At 48.7% G+C, this 19,413-nt stretch overlaps 2 protein-coding genes across 3 annotated transcripts in view; one reads left to right on the top strand and one right to left on the bottom strand.

Moving 5' to 3' along the window:
- Positions 1-3,176: 3,176 nt before the first annotated feature.
- Positions 3,177-8,559, top strand: PAQR3 (progestin and adipoQ receptor family member 3). 2 transcript variants are annotated; one of them, XM_050896290.1, is made up of 7 exons: positions 3,177-3,434; positions 3,522-3,684; positions 4,906-5,061; positions 5,849-5,983; positions 7,473-7,563; positions 7,885-8,033; positions 8,502-8,559. In XM_050896290.1, exons 1-6 carry the CDS (start codon positions 3,250-3,252, stop codon positions 8,025-8,027), a joined length of 873 nt encoding a protein of 290 aa, XP_050752247.1. In that variant the 5' UTR covers positions 3,177-3,249; the 3' UTR covers positions 8,028-8,033; positions 8,502-8,559. The 2 variants fall into 2 exon arrangements, with proteins under 2 accessions (XP_050752247.1, XP_050752246.1); XM_050896289.1 differs by having other exon boundaries at positions 5,786-5,983.
- A 7,849-nt stretch (positions 8,560-16,408) lies between these two features.
- Positions 16,409-19,413, bottom strand: part of BMP2K (BMP2 inducible kinase) — a 63,057-nt gene continuing 60,052 nt past the window's right edge. Inside the window, exon 16 of the mRNA XM_050895294.1 lies at positions 16,409-18,206. Within this exon, the coding sequence (XP_050751251.1) occupies positions 16,762-18,206 (1,445 nt within the window). The 3' untranslated portion in view covers positions 16,409-16,761. The remainder of the gene's footprint in view (positions 18,207-19,413) is intronic.

The following is a 19,413-nucleotide window of genomic DNA, read 5'->3' as shown; positions in this document are numbered from 1 at the left end:
CTCCCAGCTAAGCTTATCTGCCAGTAAAATTAGGGATACAGTATAGGAATTAGGGCAAGCTACTTACCCAAGAAGGTCAATTTAGGTCAAAGCTATCTCGCACAGATGGCTAATTTCAATCACTTACGCATACAACACAATTGTTCAATAAGCTCAAAATAAATAGTGTAATTAATTTAAAGCTGCCCTAATTGTTACTCAATTTTCCCTATTAATTTAACCTATAACACTTCTCCTATCAAAGCTTCAAAGCTTTAACTTAACAGCCAATTAAAGCTTCTTTTATTTAAAAAAAAAAAAAGTGCTGTCAGCTCCAATTCCTTCTGACTGAACTCTCTGAAGCGCTTGGGATTTCATTTAAATTGCACAGGGCTTAGAAACAAAGTGTTTTTTCCAGGTATAAAGTTCTCAGTGAGCTAATGATTCAATGGACAATTAAGACTAATTAAGGTTTTAACAAGGTAGCCACTTTCTAAGCAGTATGTGGCTTGACAAGAGTGAGTCACCACTCAGCGAACAATGAATCTCTTCGTTTGTCAGCGGGAGCTGGCAGGAACACGACTTCCCAGCTCAGTTTCACCGCGGCAGCGAGAGGCTCCTCGGGACAGCCGGAGTTCGCTCACCTGAATTAAGGTGGCAGCTGTATTCTTATTCCTTTAAATGCATGGGCCTGCATAAACATATATTATCTCCCTCATTCTCCAAGTGAGCATTGCAAAGAGAAAAGCCAGTGGGACCCTCGTTAGGAAAAGATTGCCACCATGTAGATATCCTTCTCATTAGCTTGGTCCCACTGGTCCGGTTCAGAGATTTTTAAGCTTCCAACTGCACTGCGTTGACCAAAACAGGACAGTTCCCTATTTTTAGCACAACTGATGCAGGTCAGCTGGAAACTGAACTGTTCTTCCACCACAGAACAGAAATAGACAGCCTATGAATTATTTCCCTTTTGAGCAAGCTACCAGATAACACCTTTGTGGCCTCTTCAGATTTTCTTTCCGGGAAACTCTGGTATCTGAATTCTCAGTCCTTCCGTGACCCTGTTACGCGAGAGGCTCGCCGAGCCATCTCCCGAGCATCGGCCAGCTTAGCTCTTCTCAGCACCGCACCGCTCCGCGAGGTGTTTTATTACACCGTGCTTCGCCGCGTACCTAATGCGACTCTGCTGTCTGCAGAAGAGATAGCCTGTGCTCCATCCTAAATATAGCCAGCAGTACAATCCGGGTCTCTCCCCTCCTGTCAGAAGAACTATGTCTAAGGATCTTCTTTCGGAATGCATTTTCTCTGTGTATAATTTGCTAAATTATTCTTATTCATTTCATTAATGGCAAGGTCAGGTGAAGGGAAAAAAACAGGAACAGAGAGGCCATATGGAAAGGAAGACACAAACTAAGTAAAATAGAAATGACCCATTCAGAGACGTGCTTCAGACACATCCCGAAAAGGTGAGACCATGAGGAAGTCTCTTAAAGGTAAGCCTGCTCAATTATTGCTATGAACACGATTCCTCTGGGTAACTCTCCAAAGTCCTGCGATACATGCAGGACAGAAACGTACCAGCATGCAGAACAGCTGAGAAGGAGGGAGAAGGCATGAGGAACTGTCAGCAGGTCTGCAGAGGCAGGAGGGATACAGTTTTCCGAGCACTGACATTAAGAAATCTCAGTGAATGATTGATTAGCAGAAATATTCAAGAGCTGCTGTTGACCAAAACCAACTTAATCTGGGTAACCAAATGGTGTAACATGGAAATTGGGGGGTGAGGTAGCACAGCTGGTTATATCCAACACCTGGTCTTTACTGTCATTCTTGATTTTAAACGCCCATCACCCTGAATCTTGTACTTCACAACACAAATCTCCCTGCCATGGGAAAATCTTTCATACTTGTCACACCATCTCAGAGAAATGCTCTCACATTTTATTTAATGAGACAAAAGACCTTCAAAGAATTCTGCGTGGCACATTCCTGGAGGGGAGGGGCAGGTGAATGAGGATTACCATTCAGCACACTTGTTTTCAACTTTGAAAACAAGAGCCAGATGATACCTAGTAAATTACTTCTTTCTCCCCCCTTTTTTTTTTAAATTAGGAAAAACAAAATTTAAAAGCAACTATCCTAAATAAAGGAAGTTGTGGTTGTTTACAAAGCAAATATTTTCAAAGAGTCTTCTTCACTATTTTTTTTTTTTTTGGTACTTCATAGAGTGCACAGAAAAAAAAAAGGAAATGCTAATCATCATTATCTCCATTAACCAGAGACTGCTCTTGCAAGGTGCAAGTACAATTCCCACAAGCGACGATAATCCTCAGCACTTTTTAACTTCACATGCCTGTTCCTGACCTCTGTTTTAGAAAAGTTGGCAACCTTCAGGTCTACCTGGAAGAAACGGCCAGCTTTCCCATGGAAACGTCTTTCTCCAAAAGTTTCTCAGAAATGTGCGCCGTTTCCTTTTAGACAACATCCTCTGTCATGACAGTAATGTACCGTTTCACTGTCTATCTTACTTTACAAGAGCTGTAGCTGCAGAACTGGTTACACCCACACTGATGACTGCCAAGCAGTGCTGCATTTTGCACCACTTCCACCCAGTTTGGGGCGCTTACGGACGACACACACACACAGGCCACGCAGCCGCCCTTCATCCCACCTCGAAACCTCCGCTTTTCGACACCGGTTTCCTTCCAGAAGCTTCGAGAAAAAACAAAACCCGCCAGCCCCTCGCCCACCCCTAGCAGCGCAGCCACCCCCTCCCCTTGCCCGGCAGCCACCCAACCTGCATCACTGCTGCCGGGGGAAAGCGGGGAGAGCCTCGCCGGCCCTGCTCCCTGCCCGGCGGCTGGGAAGAGAGGACCGGAGCCCTCATCGCCACATCGCCTGAGGGGACGCGGCTAACGGCCCCTACGCGCGCAACAGCGCGGCGGCGGCAAAGAGCGCCCCCGCGCGCCCCGCGCTGCCGACACCGCGCAGGCGCTGTAGGAGCAGAAGGAGAAGGAGGAGCCGCCGCCGCCGCGCTGTGACGCCATCGCCTGGCGACGCGGCCGCTCCCCCCTTCCGCAGCGCCCAGCGCCCTCACGGCCGGTCCGCGGGTGGCGGACAGGCGGCGGCGGCGGCGGGGGGGACAGGCCCGCGGGGGCGATGCGGGCGATCCCGGCGGGCGGCGGCGGCGGCGGCCCGTGAGCGAGGAGGGAGGCGGCGTCGGCGCGGTCCGATGCGGCGTCGGCGCGGCGAGGCGGCGCGGCGGGCAGGATGCACCAGAAGCTGCTGCGGAGCGCGCACTACATCGAGCTGGGGAGCTACCAGTACTGGCCCGTGCTGGTGCCCCGCGGCATCCGCCTCTACACCTACGAGCAGATCCCCGTCTTCCTGAAGGACAACCCCTACATCACCGACGGCTACCGGGCCTACCTGCCCTCCCGCCTCTGCCTCAAGAGGTGAGGGCAGCCCCCGCCGCCCCGCCCCGGGCCCGGGCCCGGCGGGCCGAACCCCGGCTCACCCCGCCCCGTTGTGTCTCCTCGCAGCCTCTTCATCCTCTCCAACGAGACGGTCAACATCTGGAGCCACCTGCTCGGCTTCGTCCTCTTCTTCACGCTGGGCATCTACGACCTGACGGCCGTCCTGCCGGCCGCCGGCGCCTCCCGAGAGGACTTCGTCATCTGCTCCGTCTGCCTCTTCTGCTTCCAGGTAGGGGCCGGGTGCCCGCCGAGGCACGGGAGCTTCCTCAGGGGAGCGCCTTCTTTGGGAAGGAGACCCTCAAAGCCCGCTCGCACCGTGGCGCGAGGGGGACTGCAGAGCAAGAAGGGCTAAGGCCAGACCTGGGAAAGCGTGTTTGACCTTGCATTGCTTTTCGAGGTAACTGACACATGCGGTGGCTGCGTTGATTTTGACCTGTTTAATATATGGAATAAACCAGGGAGGACTGAACATAGCTGGCATAGGAAAGAGTCTGTGAAAAACGACTAAATTGTCCACGGCCGTATTTCGCGGCTTCTGCTGCGCCTTGGGGTTCAGCAGGGTCTGATGTGGCACCCAGGTAGCATCAGGTGCTGCTGGAAAGGGTCACCCACCAGAACGTGAACATCAGCCACGGCCTGGCGCTGGTCCGGAATGGCAGTAGGGCTCGTATTCTGACTTTTTACCTGCTCTAACCAAGAGCTTCTCCGTCAGCTGAAATCTGTTCTCAACAGCAGACTTCAAGTGTGTCATCGTTTGACCGCTGAAGCTCCTGTAAAGTACGCTGTCCCTAAAAAAATGTGAAGAGCTGAAAAGCGCTATTCGTATTCCCTGAAGAGTACAGGATGCCTTTGCATAGCTAGAAGCGGGGAAAACCCCCTTGCTGGCTTGGAAGGCACTGCTGTTGTGCTCTTCCCTACTCCTATTGAGGGTTGCAGAGAAACACAAAACGTTTCTCAGGGGAAAAATTTGATGCCAGCCTAGGAGCAAATAAGCGGCCTGTGCGTAGGAGTTAAATTTCTTGAGTGTTCCCTCAGTAGAGTAACGTGGGTGCCGGGCATTCGGGGCAGATTTGGGCTTTGGTTTCTGCTTGTGGTTGTTTGGCCGAGCAGAATCCACCATCCCGCTGCACTCGCGCAGACGTGGCCCCGCTCCCTTGCGTACTGGCTCCGCGCTTGGCCTCGCGGTCTAGGCCTCAATAGCCCAGTTTTCTTAGCTGTGCAGCTTGGGCTTATCACGTCCTGCAAAGTTTTCTGTTCCTCCTTCCATCTGACAGAGAAGTTTATGTTAGTTTCTCTTGATCGCTGGCACGAATCATAACTGCCTACACCAAGTTGCACTGCAAAACGTGTAACGGGTCAGTCGCCTGCTCTAAGCTTCAGAGTTTAAGCTTGCTATACTCCCTGTTAATTTTTAAGAAATTAATGCATCCTTGTTTGAACATTTGTGTAGGTCTGTATGCTTTGCTCAGTAGGATATCATCTCTTCTGTTGTCACCGCTCGGAGAAGACCAGCCGACGATGGATGGCACTAGATTATGCGGGAATTTCCATTGGTATCCTGGGCTGCTATGTGTCAGGCGTGTTTTACGCATTTTATTGCAATAACGTAAGTTTGAAGCACTTGTTCACGTAACGTTCGGTTCCTGTGGCCTCGTTGTCGCAGTTTCCACGCCGTAGGAAGGGCGTTCGCTGCAGGGTGTCCAAATAGAACGTTAGCTGGGAGACAGAGATGGAAACTGAAACCAGTTCCTCCTGAGACGAGCAGAACTTTGCTTGCTGAAGCAACAGGCGAATTGAGGTTTTCCTTTCAAGCTGTCAGTCACGCAAGCCTCAAGAAAATATTTAAATTTATATGAAGGCAGGGTAAAGTTTACCGGTCCTGCCTTTGTAAAACGCATGAGGCTGATCATGGGATGTGTCCCCGTCCCAAGTAATTCAAACATCATTTCCCCCTAGGTAGCTTACATGAGGCAGAAAGCAGCTTATTTTCTCTTCATCAGTTCCCTTCAAAGGCCTAAATTACCTCCGTGCCTGCAATGGCTACAGCAGTCGGGTAGTTGAATGAGTCTGCTGAGGCAGAGGCGCGTTTAAAATGTTCTGGTGAAGGCGCCACTTGCAATAAACGATGTAGGCGAGCAATACGGTCCCTTCCGCTCCCTGTCAGTTAATAAATACAAGCCCATTCATTCAAACCCCATCGTTTGTGCTGGCAGCAGTGACAGGAGATTTGATATATCATTACATTTAGTCATGTGAACTTTCTGCCCAGAGTTTACTTTTACACGTGATGAGAAACCCCGCAAACTTGCTTTTGTTTTTTTTTTTCTCAGTACTGGCGTCAGGTATATTTAATCACTGTGCTGGCAATGATCTTGGCAGTATTTTTTGCTCAGATTCATCCCAGTTACCTCACGCAACAGTGGCACAGACTGCGCTCCATCATCTTTTGCTCAGTGTCTGGATATGGAATTGTTCCCACCATCCACTGGGTTTGGCTCAACGGCGGCGTCGGTGCGTCTATTGTACAGGTAAAAGAAAGACAGACGGAAATGAGACTCCCTTTTGCTTTTCGCTTGCCGTCTCCCTTCAGTCCTCTTAGGCATCGGGAAATGAGGGGGAAGCAGCGGGAATTAAAATGTCTTTAAGCCCAGAATTCTTTCAGACGAAACAATCCAAATGCAAACACTTAGAAGTTTATTGAGAAGCGGTAAACAGGTTGAGTAGGTTAAACCTGCTTTACTCATTTAAAACTGCACCGTGAGAAGGAAAACTGGATACAAGGGTGACCGAGCGTATCTGCCTGAGGGACAGAGCAGCCGGTGTAGGTGGACCGCACCCTCGCTCGCCCCAGGGCGAGGGACAGGAGCGAAGAGCCGCGTCGGCTGCGGCGTGGGAAGCAGTCTGTCAGGCTGCACGAGTGCTCTGGGCTGTCCGCCTCCGCAGCTTGAGAGGAGAGAGGGAAACCAGAAGACGGTGACGGGATGATTGTTGGCTTCCTCTCCTGTTCCCTGGGTTGGCAGCAAAAATCAGTGTTTCTCTGCTCCGCCCTCAGTCTCTTACGCAACCTTCATTTAACATCAGTGTGAAGTTACTGAGCTGTTTTCCTGTTCTTGTTTTACCACTTAGAATTATCCGCTGTAAAACAGGCAGCACCGTGCGGCTAACGACAGTAAAGGGTGCCCCAATATGAAAACCCCAGAAACTGTGGCAATTACCCAGGGACCCAATTGTGCTGAAGAAAACATTTCCTTTTCGTAGTGAGCAGTAACCGTGCACGTTCTTAGACTGGCCCTGCTGGAGGACTGTCACCTGGAGCGATGGTTTAGCCCAGTCCGGAGCTGCTGTTGAATGTGGAAGAGCAACATTTATGAATATACGTAGTCTTTAGACAGGGCACTTTACACTGGCTTTCTAAAAACCAGAGAAACAATAATTGTCCCCCCCACGTCCTCCCCCATTTAGTTTCTCCTGGTACAGCGGAGCGGTCGGTATGGTAGGCATTTTGTTCCCATACTTCGGAAAAATGCTTCGCTTCTGGTAACAAAACTTCCTGTTAAGGAAAACAGAAAGCGACTCGTGAATGGCTTGCTTGATTATTTACCATCCAGTATGTAGTACTCCGGTGGCCTTGGGTTCTAGCGACTGCAGTCCCAACCGGTAAATGAGATTTTGCACTGAAGTCATCCTTCTCGCTTATCCTGGCCGTTCTGCCCAAGATCAGCGTATTGGAAGCCGCCCTTTTACTGACAAATTCCATGTCTGCTGCAGGCTGCACAGAGACACTAAGTAGCTTGTGTATTGAAGCAGAGAGGTCGTGATAAAACCAGTTTCTTCCCATTCAGATTTTCCCAAACTTTGGCGTTCGCTTCCCCGTTGGATTTTGTCCATAGGTAACGTAGGCAGTGAAGTAAGATTCAGCTTTGTCATGCCTTTTTCTTTTTTATCTTTACGGACTTCTTTTTTTTTTTCCTATTTTTACCTTCTAACAGAATAGGAGAGCTTCCTTTTCTTTTGCAGGAGTTTGCTCCGCGTGTAGTTGTCATGTACTTCGTCGCTGCTGTAGCTTTTCTCTTCTATATTTCCAAAGTTCCAGAAAGATACTTCCCAGGTAGGAAACTCTCTTCTGGGTGTTTTTTCTGCAGTTAAGCTTCCTGCAGTGTCACAGTCCTTGCTGTGAGTCCTGAACTTCCTGTGAGAGAACAGGTTGACCATGTTCCCCATGAAGTATTCTCATATAGAGCAAAACGTTGCGTGTATTCGCACCAAAAGGCGGCAGGCAGCTTCTGATCGAGTTCGTTAAAGAACTTTCCCTGCCTTCCGGCAAGAGGAGCGTATAGTTGAGCTCTGGAGGAGACAGATTGCTAATTGCATCGCACGAGTTACTGCCGAATTTAACAACTTAACCGCTTGCCCTCTGTCTTCCCCGCAGGACAGTTGAACTACCTCGGCTCGAGTCACCAAGTCTGGCATATCCTTGCAGTGGTGATGCTGTACTGGTGGCATCAGTCCACAGTGTACATCATGCAATATCGACACAGCAAGCCCTGTCCTGAGTATAGCGCAGACTTGTGAGCAAAGGTACACCAGCTTTCACGCTCGTGGGAGTATGATATTCTCACAAGTATGGGGTTAAATAATCCTGGCTTTCACTGGTCACAAGTTTCAGTCCGCCTCCCTAAGTAGCTTCCCCAAAGAAAATGCTGACTGGTGTAATACTTGCTGTAAGTAAAAAAGGAGTGGTCTGGATGCCGGGCGCTCTGCTCATCGATGCTGCCGCCTTGCACGAGGCTGCACGCGGCTGCCATGCCCTCGAGCAGAGTTTTGGAGCAGGCTGGACAGGGGCTGCCAGATCCCTTTCAGCTCTGCTTCACAATTTTAATAGCCTCAAGCCGTCACTAGTATTTGTTCCTAAGCAGCCTTTTCCTCAGGCTTTTGTCAGGTTTTCAGTCTACTAAGCATGGATCTGGATTTTTTGGAAATCGGGGAAGAGTTGATAATTTCATATGCATAGTAAGCGACTAAACTTGTTTCCCCACTGTATTTCAGAGGCACGGCGATGAAATTTCTGACTTGGAGGGTCTGGACCTTACCTAATGAGCTGAGCTATGAAGTTAAGCATTGAAGGCAGTTCCTTTTCTGACTTCTAGACTGTTACCCGCTTGCTGGCACAGTATATTATTAGGAGTTTTGAAAAAACCAACAGCATTGCCCGGGATCTGAGATGCGTTTCCTTCTCAGTCATTTCCTGTTCTGCAATCAAGTACAAAACAGCTCTTCCTGGAGTGGGACAGCGTCCTGGAGCGGGACGCTCTAAAACTCGGCGTTCGGACCACAGCGGTACTTTTTTTGCTTGGTAAACACGGACAACAGAAGTAATTACCCTTGCTGAGCTAACAAGCCCGTGTACCAGGTTTTCAGGTTTTGTTCAAGTGCATAATGAAGAAACCGCTCCCGACAGCGTGCTTGTAGAACCATGGTAACTGTGGTGACCACGGACCTGGCCTTGGAGGTAAACCACGGCGGTATGGTGCGTCGCGTCCTTCGGAGTCTGCGTGTGAATGACGTGCTTACACTTCAGCGTCGGTACGGTGACGTATAAAATTGAATTCAGTGGACTCTTGTACTTTTCTGGACAAGCTCTTTTCCTTTTTCTGGGAAAGAAAATCACATGTCATCCACCGTAGGTAGATCTTGATTTCAGATCTTCAAAGTTGCCTCCCCCAATAGGGGTAGCGCCATTACTTCAAGAAATTTCTCTAGATCCCTTCGGTAATTTAGGATTAGTATTCTAAAATAGTTCAGGAGTAGCACTAAGCCCGTGTGTTCATGTTTGTTACTGTCTTGCAATCAGTAGAGCCGCTAAGAATTTTTTCAAGTTACGTTTGTTTTACAGGACGAAATAACAGACCCCGAGTAGCGAACCCGCTGGGGATTCGAATCACTGAACTTTGGCCTTTTAACGTGTGACGTGTTCTACTGTACTTGCAGACTTTGTTACTGACAATGACTGCTCGCCATAAGCTTTCCACAGTAAAAGGTTGCCTTGGGTTTTAGAATCTGTCGTGAAACCATCTCTTATAAACTCAGCACTGGGGAGAGATGAAACAGGCAGGCTATTAGCTAGCTGTAGCTCAGCACGATTAAGCTCGACGGGTGCCAGTTTTTCAAACAGGATTGGAATTACGTGGATTTTTGTGTTAGAATCAACATTTTTAAGTGGCTTCGCTGTAGCAGCTGTGCTTGCGTTTACAGTTCAGTTGAGCAGCGGTAGCAGATGCTGCTGCTGCTGCTGCGCATGATCAAGTGTTAGTCAGCGTTAGCCATTTGGAGATTCCTCTGCTTGCCTCGAGACGCTGTTACGACTTAATCCCAAGCGGTTAAAGTTTGGGACGCGAGCTGGTGAAGGACGCGATTGCAGCGGCATGGCTAGCATTAGAAAGCGGGAGATAGATACCCTGGCTGTTCCTGCTTTGACTACAGGCAGGAAAGTTCTGCTCTGGGATTAGTGTCCTAGCGGACGTCGCTACGACTCCCCTTGTCACCTGCAGCGTGGCCTTCGATAGTGTCCCGGCATCTTCTCTCGTATTTGGCGATCGTCCGACACCAGCCAGCTTAACACATGCTGAGAGGGGCCTTGTAAGATTTCAAACCAGTTGTCTTAGCCCTGAGGCCAGGGAAGGGGCAGCGCTGCCTAGCTGCGCGTAGGAAAACCTCAGGCAACCCTGCTCAAAGCTGCCTAACACACGAGAAGCCCTTAACGACCTGTCGGCCTTGCCAATGCTACGCCATTGCCTCCGTTGTCCTCTCGGGGAGGGTTTTCCCTCGATGGGTTTGAGCTTACTGGGAGGGGGAAGAGGCTGGCTTCCTGCGGTGCCCTCCTCGGGGCAGGCAGGCTGCCGTCGGGTCCCCCCAAAGCTGCCTCCTCCCCAGGCTAAACAAGCCCGGCGCCCTCAGCCTTTCTGGGCAGGGGTGTGCCGAGGACATGCGGAACATCGAGGGCAACTTACGGTCAGGCACCTGGATGCTCGCCGGGGATGGAGAAAGCAGGATGCTGCCTTCTCTGCTGGTACGCTGGGGAGTAATGCTAACTGCCTGTTAGGTTCAGTGGGTTGTTTTGGGGTTTTTTTCAACTCCAGAAGCAAGTAGTGGCAAGAACTGACTTTGCATTTAAGATTCAGCTCCCAGACCTTGGAGCCTTTCAGTGCAAACACTGGTTTTGTTTTTGGTTTTGTTTTTTTTTTTTAAACTTGACAGCCAAGCAAGTTTCAAGTGCACTAATTACTGCGACTGAAGCCTGACAAGGAACCTGCAAGTATAAAAGCCTCTTTCCAGTGTCATGTGAACAATAATATTTGAAGAATGTGTGTTTGTGTATTGAAAGCATACTGACTTTATAGTTTGCTAATGTATTTTTTTTAGGTAAACTCTTAACTACCGTAGCAGTTTTCACTGGATAAGGAAACTGACTGCAAAGCTGTACATTTTTATTACCCTGACAAAATTTATCGAGCTGCATGATGGTCTTTTATGTACATACTGAACCTGTAAATAAATTTCAGTTCATTGGACGTTTACTTGGAGTAACATCATTCTTGCATCTCACGTCGTGAAATGACAGATGTGAATTGCTCAACCACGCAACTTCTGTCACCTCCGCCGAGTCTTAAATACACGGGGAGACTGTCTCTTGAATTATCAAGGCAGGGCACGGACGGGCAGGGCAGGTGTGTGAACTGCGCTGTGCCAGTAGCGTGTGTAGTATATTCTGCTAGCGGTACGGAGTGGTCTATATGCGTTTTTGGAGGAGCATCTCTAGATGAATCTGCTGCTGAAGTCAGCTTTGCAACCTACCGCCTGTAGACCTAGATAGTCTCCAAGCAGGGCCTCGTTCGTGTCTTAAGAGCTCTGGCCGTTTCTGTTGCTGTGTCCTAAGCAGAAGAAGGACAAGTTCATCCTGACTCTGCTTCGGCTCAAACAACAGTACCCTCTCCCGCCGCAACTTTGTAAACGTGCTTTTGCCCTAACACCGCTAGTTCAGCTGCAGGCACAAACCACTGATGAGAAATCAAAGTGCTCGCAGTTACGCTGCAAAAACAAAACAAAACAAAACAAAAGGTAGCCAGAACATTTCCAACCTGCTTTTGTAACTGCGGGGGCTGAAAACAAACCCACCCTCGACCAGAGATGGCAGGGGCAGAAAAGCGCTGACCGTACGCCTGCCCTGCCTGCGCATACGGCCCGCAGCAGCAGCAGGCGCGGCCGGCGCCCTCCGTTCCACGCGCCCGTCCTCACCCTGCCCTGCGGCGCCTGGCTACCGCTCGCAGAACATTTATTACCGGTAACCCTCAGGATCGCCCCGACTCCTCTTCCACTTGCACTCTGCCAAGCCTTTAAACCACGGGCAGCGTGCAGATTGGAAGACCTCGCCTATCCCTGAAGAACTAACTGTTTAAAGCAAGAATTTAACAGCCGCGGTTGCTCTTTTTCGTTTAAGCTGAAGCCTCCAGTTAAAACTACTTCCTTGTGGATTTGCTTCTAACAAAATCGGACTGAAACGGGCAACAGGCAGAAGACACAACAGCCAGGACGTGAGCGACTCTTCAGTAACTGAGTCCCGCTGCCGCTCCATCTTTTCTTGACCATTTTCATTCTTTCTTCAGCTAACCCAAGAGTAAAATCAGTACAAGCAGCATTGAAAAAAAACTGCTGTGGTAAACAATTGCTAGAAGGGGGTCAAACCGCATTAAAATTACATCTAGAAGATCAGGTGCAGAACGAAGTCCCCAGAGGTAGCACTGGGAACTGTACTTAACATTTTGCCTACAGAAAAGGGACCGAGCTTCGGTTACCGCCTAGGAACCAGCATGCACCCTTCCAAAACCGTTCTGCAGGAAAGCTTTAAAGAGTAATACTGAACCTAAAGAAGTAAAAATAGTACATGGTTAAAAACAACAGGTTTTTAACAAGTTGGACAAAGGAAGACGATCGGGCAGCAAACACAAGTATTTTAAAACATTTTAAAAAGAGTGACAGGGCCCTACAGCCGCAAAAAGCAATCGGCAGAAGCGGCATTGCTTATACTGCGTAAATTAAAGGCTAAATGTGCATACTGAATAATGCAATGTTTAAGGAGATCTGCAAAGTCGCTGTTATCACGTTTGTTTATTTAACAACTGCAAGTATTTTATGACGTACATCAGTTTCACAAAAAAGTTAAAGTTCTCTGTTTAGTGGTACACAAAAAAGCTTTAGAAACTGGAAGTCTAACAAGAAATGGAAGTGTAGTTCAGGAAAGTGCACTTAAAAGCTGAATGCCAGCAATTTTAAAATAGTTTTTATGCTCTTTAATATTTAGGTGATGCCTTAGTCACAAATTTAGCTATACACACAACTTCCTTGATTTTCCTTTCGAAACAAGCACTACAGAAAAGTAACGCAGCAGCCACCCTTTGCACTTTTTTTTCTCTTGCAGCTTTCACTCATAGTCACTCCCTCACGTCACGCAAAAGTGATTGTGGCTGCCGTGTTACTAAAACCACAGCAACTCCAAGAGATACATGATGTGTGCGAGCATGTGTATGTTTTATATATACTTTTCATATATAAAAATACACGATATAGTATAAAAAACTCCAGATAATCTCTTATTCTCACAGTAGCAAATATATCAACTTATTTTCACAGTACTTGGTTTTACTAACTGGGACACCCAGAATGATTAAAAGTTACTTCCTCCAAAGCCGGGATTCACGGGTCCCACGTTACGCAGGTCAGCCAAAGCAACGGCGCGCATCTCAGGGCCGTTTGAGAGTGTGCAGAGAAACACGACTGTCTTATCTTTCTTTCAAGGACCGCAACCATTAAGGGCTTCTCAGTACCTTGTGACAGACCCTCTCTCTCAAGCAGCTGATTCTACAAGGCCTGTGGTTCAGTCATTCGACGTGCTGAAAAAAAAAGCTGTCAGAATCCATCGATATTTTCGGTTGGAAGGGAGGCGTCAGCTCCTTACCTTGCCATTATTGTCTGCACAGACAGTAGGGCACGCGTCTAGCGCAGCAAGGTCCTTCCCGTATTTCAGGTAAGGTCACGGCACGCTCCACGGCAAGCACGCACACAAGCACGCACACATACCAAATAAAGGCAAAAGGGTATCGCGTTCCCCCCAGTACCACATTTCGTCTCTGTTGAATAGTGGATCTTAGCTGAAATGAAACCCAAACTCGGGCTTACGTGTGTATAAACAACATATACCACGCAAAGTCAACTTAGCGAGGCATACTACTCTCTTTTCAGTCACAAGAAAAGATAAAATCATTTTAACTCTAGAAATAAAGAAGTTACATTTACACAAAAACCTGTTTCATACCTAGAATACAAAGAAGAAGGTTTCTTAAGGCCATTAGAAAGCAAATGTCATCGGCCGAAACTCATACGCAGCCAGAGGCAGCATGCCAGGTTTAGAGCAACTTGAGCTTACAGTTTGCTTTTCTCTCACCTCTCACTTTCTGTGTGCAACCTCACTCCAGCTTTCCCGTACTGCGATATAACCACTTACCGACCCTCTGCCAAAAACCAAACCAACCCGCCGCACAAGGAAAACCTGTAGCGCTCCTCAGCCGGAACTCTCAGGGTAAACAGACAAAAACCAAACACGCTGCCTTCTATTCTTAATTACCCGCAGATTTAGGCCCTCACCAAGTCTGCCGATGACATGCAGCCTTTTCCCTCTGCTTCCCGCAGCCAACCACCTCTCCCTTCAGGCAGCGGAGCTAAGCCCCGGCCCCACGCGCGTCGTTAACCCTCTCCTCTGGCACCCAGCGGTCTGGCAAGCCCTGAAGTTGCTTTTCCACCAGGGAAAGCAGCGGCTGCGTGGCTTCGGCGAGGACTGGCCGCATTTAAGACCGTGGGTCAGTTGCCTGTTGTTTTATTCTCGTTTTGTTTCCACCCACCTGCCCCATTTCTCGTATCATTCTGTTCCAAGAGCTCTTCAGGCAGGTAAGGATCAGTTCAGAAGGAAGCTGTAGGAAGGCAGCTCATGAGCACGCGCGGGGGGGGACGACAGTTAACCTGAGTATCAGAAAATGCTACAAAACTCGGCGCGCGCTTCTTACAGCCTTTGGCACAAAAACCCCAGGTGAGAACAGTAGTAATAAAGCCTAGGAAACTCCTGTGCAAATAGAGTTGAAACATTTCTACTCATAACCTCCAAAGAGCTTAATTTCTAAGCCTGAAAAAGGCATAGTTAACCAAGCACAGCTGTAATATTTCACTTTCACTCTGCAAGAAAAATGAAAACGAGGAAGACAAAGGTAACGAAGGTACATACGGATACGTATGAGCTACTTTCAAATTGCAGGACTCGGGGAAGCCATCTCACCTACATCCGAGGCAGCGTTTTATCAAACCGACCCCCAAAGGAGTCAAGTGACTTGGTTTTAATGTGTTGTTTTCAACAAATATTGTAAGGGATCCACCCCCCACCCTCACGGATCCCAGGACGACCGTATAACCAGCAGGAGACTTTGGGGAAAAAAAAAGGCACAACCCTAAATATTTCACTTTACCTCCTGTGAAAGGGGGGACACGGGGACACAACCACAAACGCTTACGTCCTCCATATATAAACACCCAATTATCTACTCATCAGCATTCAGCAGAGCAGGACATAAAGCCGAGACAAGCAGAGGAACCACCTCCTTCTGCTTCCTCTTTAGGACTGCCACGGAAAAAAAGGCAGGCAAATCGGACCCTCCCGAGTCGTACTCCTCTGCAGACGGCGTACGTGGCTCGGCACAAGTTGCGAGGCGGCGGCGAAGCCGTCCCGCCTGCACGCAGCACGTGCTTCTACTACACGGTCGGGAAATCTTGTCCTCAACGCGTCTGCTCGCGTCACCTTCCCATCACCTACAGGCACCGCACGCTCCCCGGCTTTTAGCCGTGTCTCGTGCAGCTCACGTCTCAGAGGTACTGTGCAGCAGGACAGGAGTCCCGCCTGTAAGGCTTCGTGGTGTGAAACGCAGTTTACCGGTACAGTAGCGGTCAGCTTCTGCAAGCTACCTGCTGCTTACTGCTTCTGTTCTGGAACAAATCCGGGCTCAGAGAAGGTTCTTCAAAGCTCAGTGCATTTAGCAGAACTTTCTTATAAAATACACTTAACTACAATGATAGATTCATCAGAACTTAAAAGAACATTAGGTTACAGTCATTTCGTAAAATTATTATTGTTTTAAAAAACAACAGGTTTGAAAGAATACACGTTTTCTTTGCAATAAAAATCCAAGAGGAAAAGAAAAGGTATTTTCAGACACAAATCCCAATTTGTAATCAAATAAATCTGATGGTTGCACCTCACAGTCAACCGTACAAGTCAGCTGAAATACTCCGTATGTGCCAAATGATTTCCTCGCGTAAACCAGCCTCTCTTCCCAGCGTACTGAGTAGTCTTCAAAGTGCTGCAAACACTGGCTGCATCCCTGCTGGTTTACTCCCCTACATTCAGGCGTTTCGTCTCGCAAACCATTATATTCTCTGTATCTTTAGTTTTAACTCTAAGCTTCCAGTTTGCTATTTTGCATTAATGGCACTTACTGTAAAAAAAAAAAAAAAAAAAAAAAAAATTTGACCATTTAGGCACACAAAAAAATCATCTGCCTGTCGCCTCTGCAGCTGCATAGATGTCCGCCCGGTCCCAAGCCATAGCCGTGCTCTGGAATTCTGGGCCACAGCCCCCTGAGGACTCGGCTGCTTTATTTTTATGATTAATAAAGGTAGTTTTCACCTAGGAAGCAAAGACTTGACTATTTCCAGCAGATCAATCTGGATATTAGTACATTTTGGTTCTTAGGTCTACTGCGACTGAGACGTGAAGAACCACCGCAGTTCCATTAGCCCACCTGTACGTACGGAAAACGTTTTTCATGTGATCTCTGCCCGTCCCCCTCCCTCCCTCTCAGCACATCACAGAGGACCGAAAAGGCAATGCGAAAGTGCAGAATGACAATCTGCTGCAGGGCCCAAAGTCAGTGACAGACAATGACTCGTATCTGATCTCTCTTTTCATTCTGGGAGCCACCTGTCATAACAAAATGATGCTCCTGGTTTGTGTTTTCTGTTTTTCTCAAAAAAAAACCCAACAAAAATTTGCCATCGTTCCGAATTTCATCGTGCAAGCTGGCCATGCCTTCTTGAACTCGAACAAACTGTACAACCCAGGTCCCTGTCAACTCAAGCAGATAAATTACTCCACTAATTAAAACCTCTATTAAGCAACTCGGAGAGGTGGAGGGGGGCAACCCATTGGAAGCATTTACTGTTTGGAAGGAAACGGAGCTGCTCCAAAGGGATCTAACTCCAGCGCCTGTTGCTGCTGGCTCTGCGCACGCTGCACAACCAGTTCTGTGAAGGGTACTGCACCAAAGTCATCTGTTTTCAGCCCGTCACCGCCGTGAACGGCTCCGTGCAAGGAGCTCTGCCTAGGCCTACCAGCCACTACCACTGCGCCGTGATCCCCGCGGTTGTCACCGAACCCTTGATGCTGGGGATGCCGCATCAAGTCCGGTGGGTGGAAGGGTTTGGCTCCAAAAGGATCCAGCAGGCTCTCGTCTGTCTGCAGAGGGTTGGTTCGATCTTTGCCGTCAGTCAACGCAACGCTTATGTTCTCTTTGGAGTCCGAGATAGTCAGGAACTCGTTGCTACTCTGCGAGTCCCTGCGGCCTGCTTTCTTGTGCCTGCGGGCTCTCTCAGGGGTGCGGTAGCTCGGTTTCAACGCCTTCTTCGTGGTGGTCGGGGTGCCGTGGTGGCGCTTCCCGTTGTTCTTCGAGACCTCCTGTTTCATGCGCCTTTGGCGGGAAGACAGTTTCTGCAGGTTGCGCTGCTGCTTCACCTTCTGCTGCTGCTGCTGCTGCTGACTGCCCGTGATCTCTTCAAAAGGAACCAGCCCAAACAGGTCCTCTTTACTCCCCCCGGTCTTGGGGAGAAGGGAAGGCTGAAACGGGGTGCAGCCAAAAATATCGACGCTCCGTGGAGAGGTGGGGGAGAGCAGAGGCTCAGTTCCTGCCACCTGGCCGTCCTGCTGAGACACCTTTTTGCTGAACGGGGCTTTTGTGAAAACATCAAAGTCGTCCTGCTCTTGGTTCAGGCCAGGAAAAGCCGTCTGAGAAGAGACGTCTTTGTCCATCTTCCCTCCTGCCTGAGGCTGCAGAGTAAAAAAGGGCACTGCCCCAAACACATCAAATTCTTGGCCAGGGTTCACCTTGATGACGGTTCTTGGCACCTCAGACAAGGACGCAGGCATTGAACTGGGTTCTTTGATTTCACCGCTGCCCACACCATCTCTGAACCTCCCGCTCAGGAGCCCTTCCGCACATTTTTGCTTGGTACGATCAGAATCGGAGTCAGAACTTTGCTTCTCTTCCTCCTCTTCCTCCACCTCTTCCTCAGAGTCCATGAGGAGAGGTCGGTGGCCTAAATTCTCCGGCTCTGTATCATTGTCGTCATTGAAGTCTCCATTCTCTCCTTGCAAGACTTCTTCATCCTCCTGTTCTTCTTCTTCCTCACTGCTCTTGGGAGAAGGAGGATCAGATTCAAAATCGCTCTCTGACTCATCGCCACCTTTTGTCACTTGTCCCTCCGCAGTTTTCCTCCCTGGCCGGGGATCTCTAAAAGCATGGCTCAGTTTTCCAGCCTTGGTTGAGGTCCCTAAGTTATTTCCTTGATTGCTGGCAGAGTTATCCGCTTGTTTTCCAGGGGAACCTGCAGGTCCGAAGAAAAATGCAAAACAAAACTTGAAATACACTCTTAAAGTCAACACTTACTCCACCCACGCCATAGCCACACACACCAAGAGTTGATGCAAACATGTATCCTGTACTTACTGAGGGAAATGAGCTAAAATCAGATGTAATATTTCAAACAAGGCTCATAAAATTGTTTATTAGTCAGACCTTCTAGTCTTACTCGTCAAGCACAAGATGTCTGGAAATACAATACTAGTATTTTTGGGGCATGGAGGAGGGACCAATGGACACCGGTGACCTCTAGAGCCAGCTTTTCAAACACACGCATTACGCAGCCGCTCCTCTCCAGGGTAACAGGAGCCAGCGTGCTTGAAAGGTTTTAAAATTTTTTTTTTTTTTTTTTTTTTTTTTTAAAGCAGACTACCTATTTCTTGAAGTGCTTCTGCGTTGACAGTCTGCTCTGAGAAACTTATTGCTCTAGTCAGGAAAACAGTCAGCATCGGCAAAAGAAACGTATTTAGCAATTTCAGATAATTCGCTGCAGATCTCGGGTACCATTTTACAGCAACAACAGACCTCAGAGAGTCTGCTCTGCTGGCCTACCAACCAGTCTGCTGGGCAGTTTCTGTACACCAGAAAGCGAATGCACCTTGTTGACAAACGCATCCCCTTAAGGTGCCTTCTGAAGAGGTTCTCCAAGACTGACCCACTGTACTAAGGTTTCTACCAGGCAGTCACACGCATGTGGCAATACTGACATATTCAACGTACTTTCAAAAGGGAAACGAGCGCACGACACCCAGTCTTTCCTCTCCCAAGCTTTCATAGCACGAGAGAATCCTACACAACATCTCCAAGATAATTAGGTTCCTCTAAGGTCTATGAAAATCAGGGACTGGGCGAGAGGGAAGAAGTTTGCTCCTGTCCAAGCTGCGGGGAAGATGACATGAGATCACCGTCTCTCTGTCCAGCCCCCGAGGGCACCAATGCCTCACACGAGCTGAAGAATTGGGACTCGGAGCCTGCCGACAGCCACAACAGAGATACGGGGTTTGGGGGTTGTTGCCTCACTGGTGTGTTGTGAGGCATACAGAAGCTAACAGGCAAGGCAACAGTCCCTATGGGGAGATCGCAAGGTAATCGGCTAACATAACTATACGGAAATAGAGATGCAGGGACAAGGATGCTTTCCAGCACGTGTCTTGGTTTGAAATACTCCCTCC

The sequence above is a fragment of the Gymnogyps californianus genome, chromosome 4 (assembly GCF_018139145.2).
Source record: "Gymnogyps californianus isolate 813 chromosome 4, ASM1813914v2, whole genome shotgun sequence".
In the NCBI taxonomy this organism is placed as follows: domain Eukaryota; kingdom Metazoa; phylum Chordata; class Aves; order Accipitriformes; family Cathartidae; genus Gymnogyps; species Gymnogyps californianus.
The sequence above is the reverse complement of the archived record's forward strand: the minus strand, read 5'-3'. Positions and strand labels throughout refer to the sequence as shown.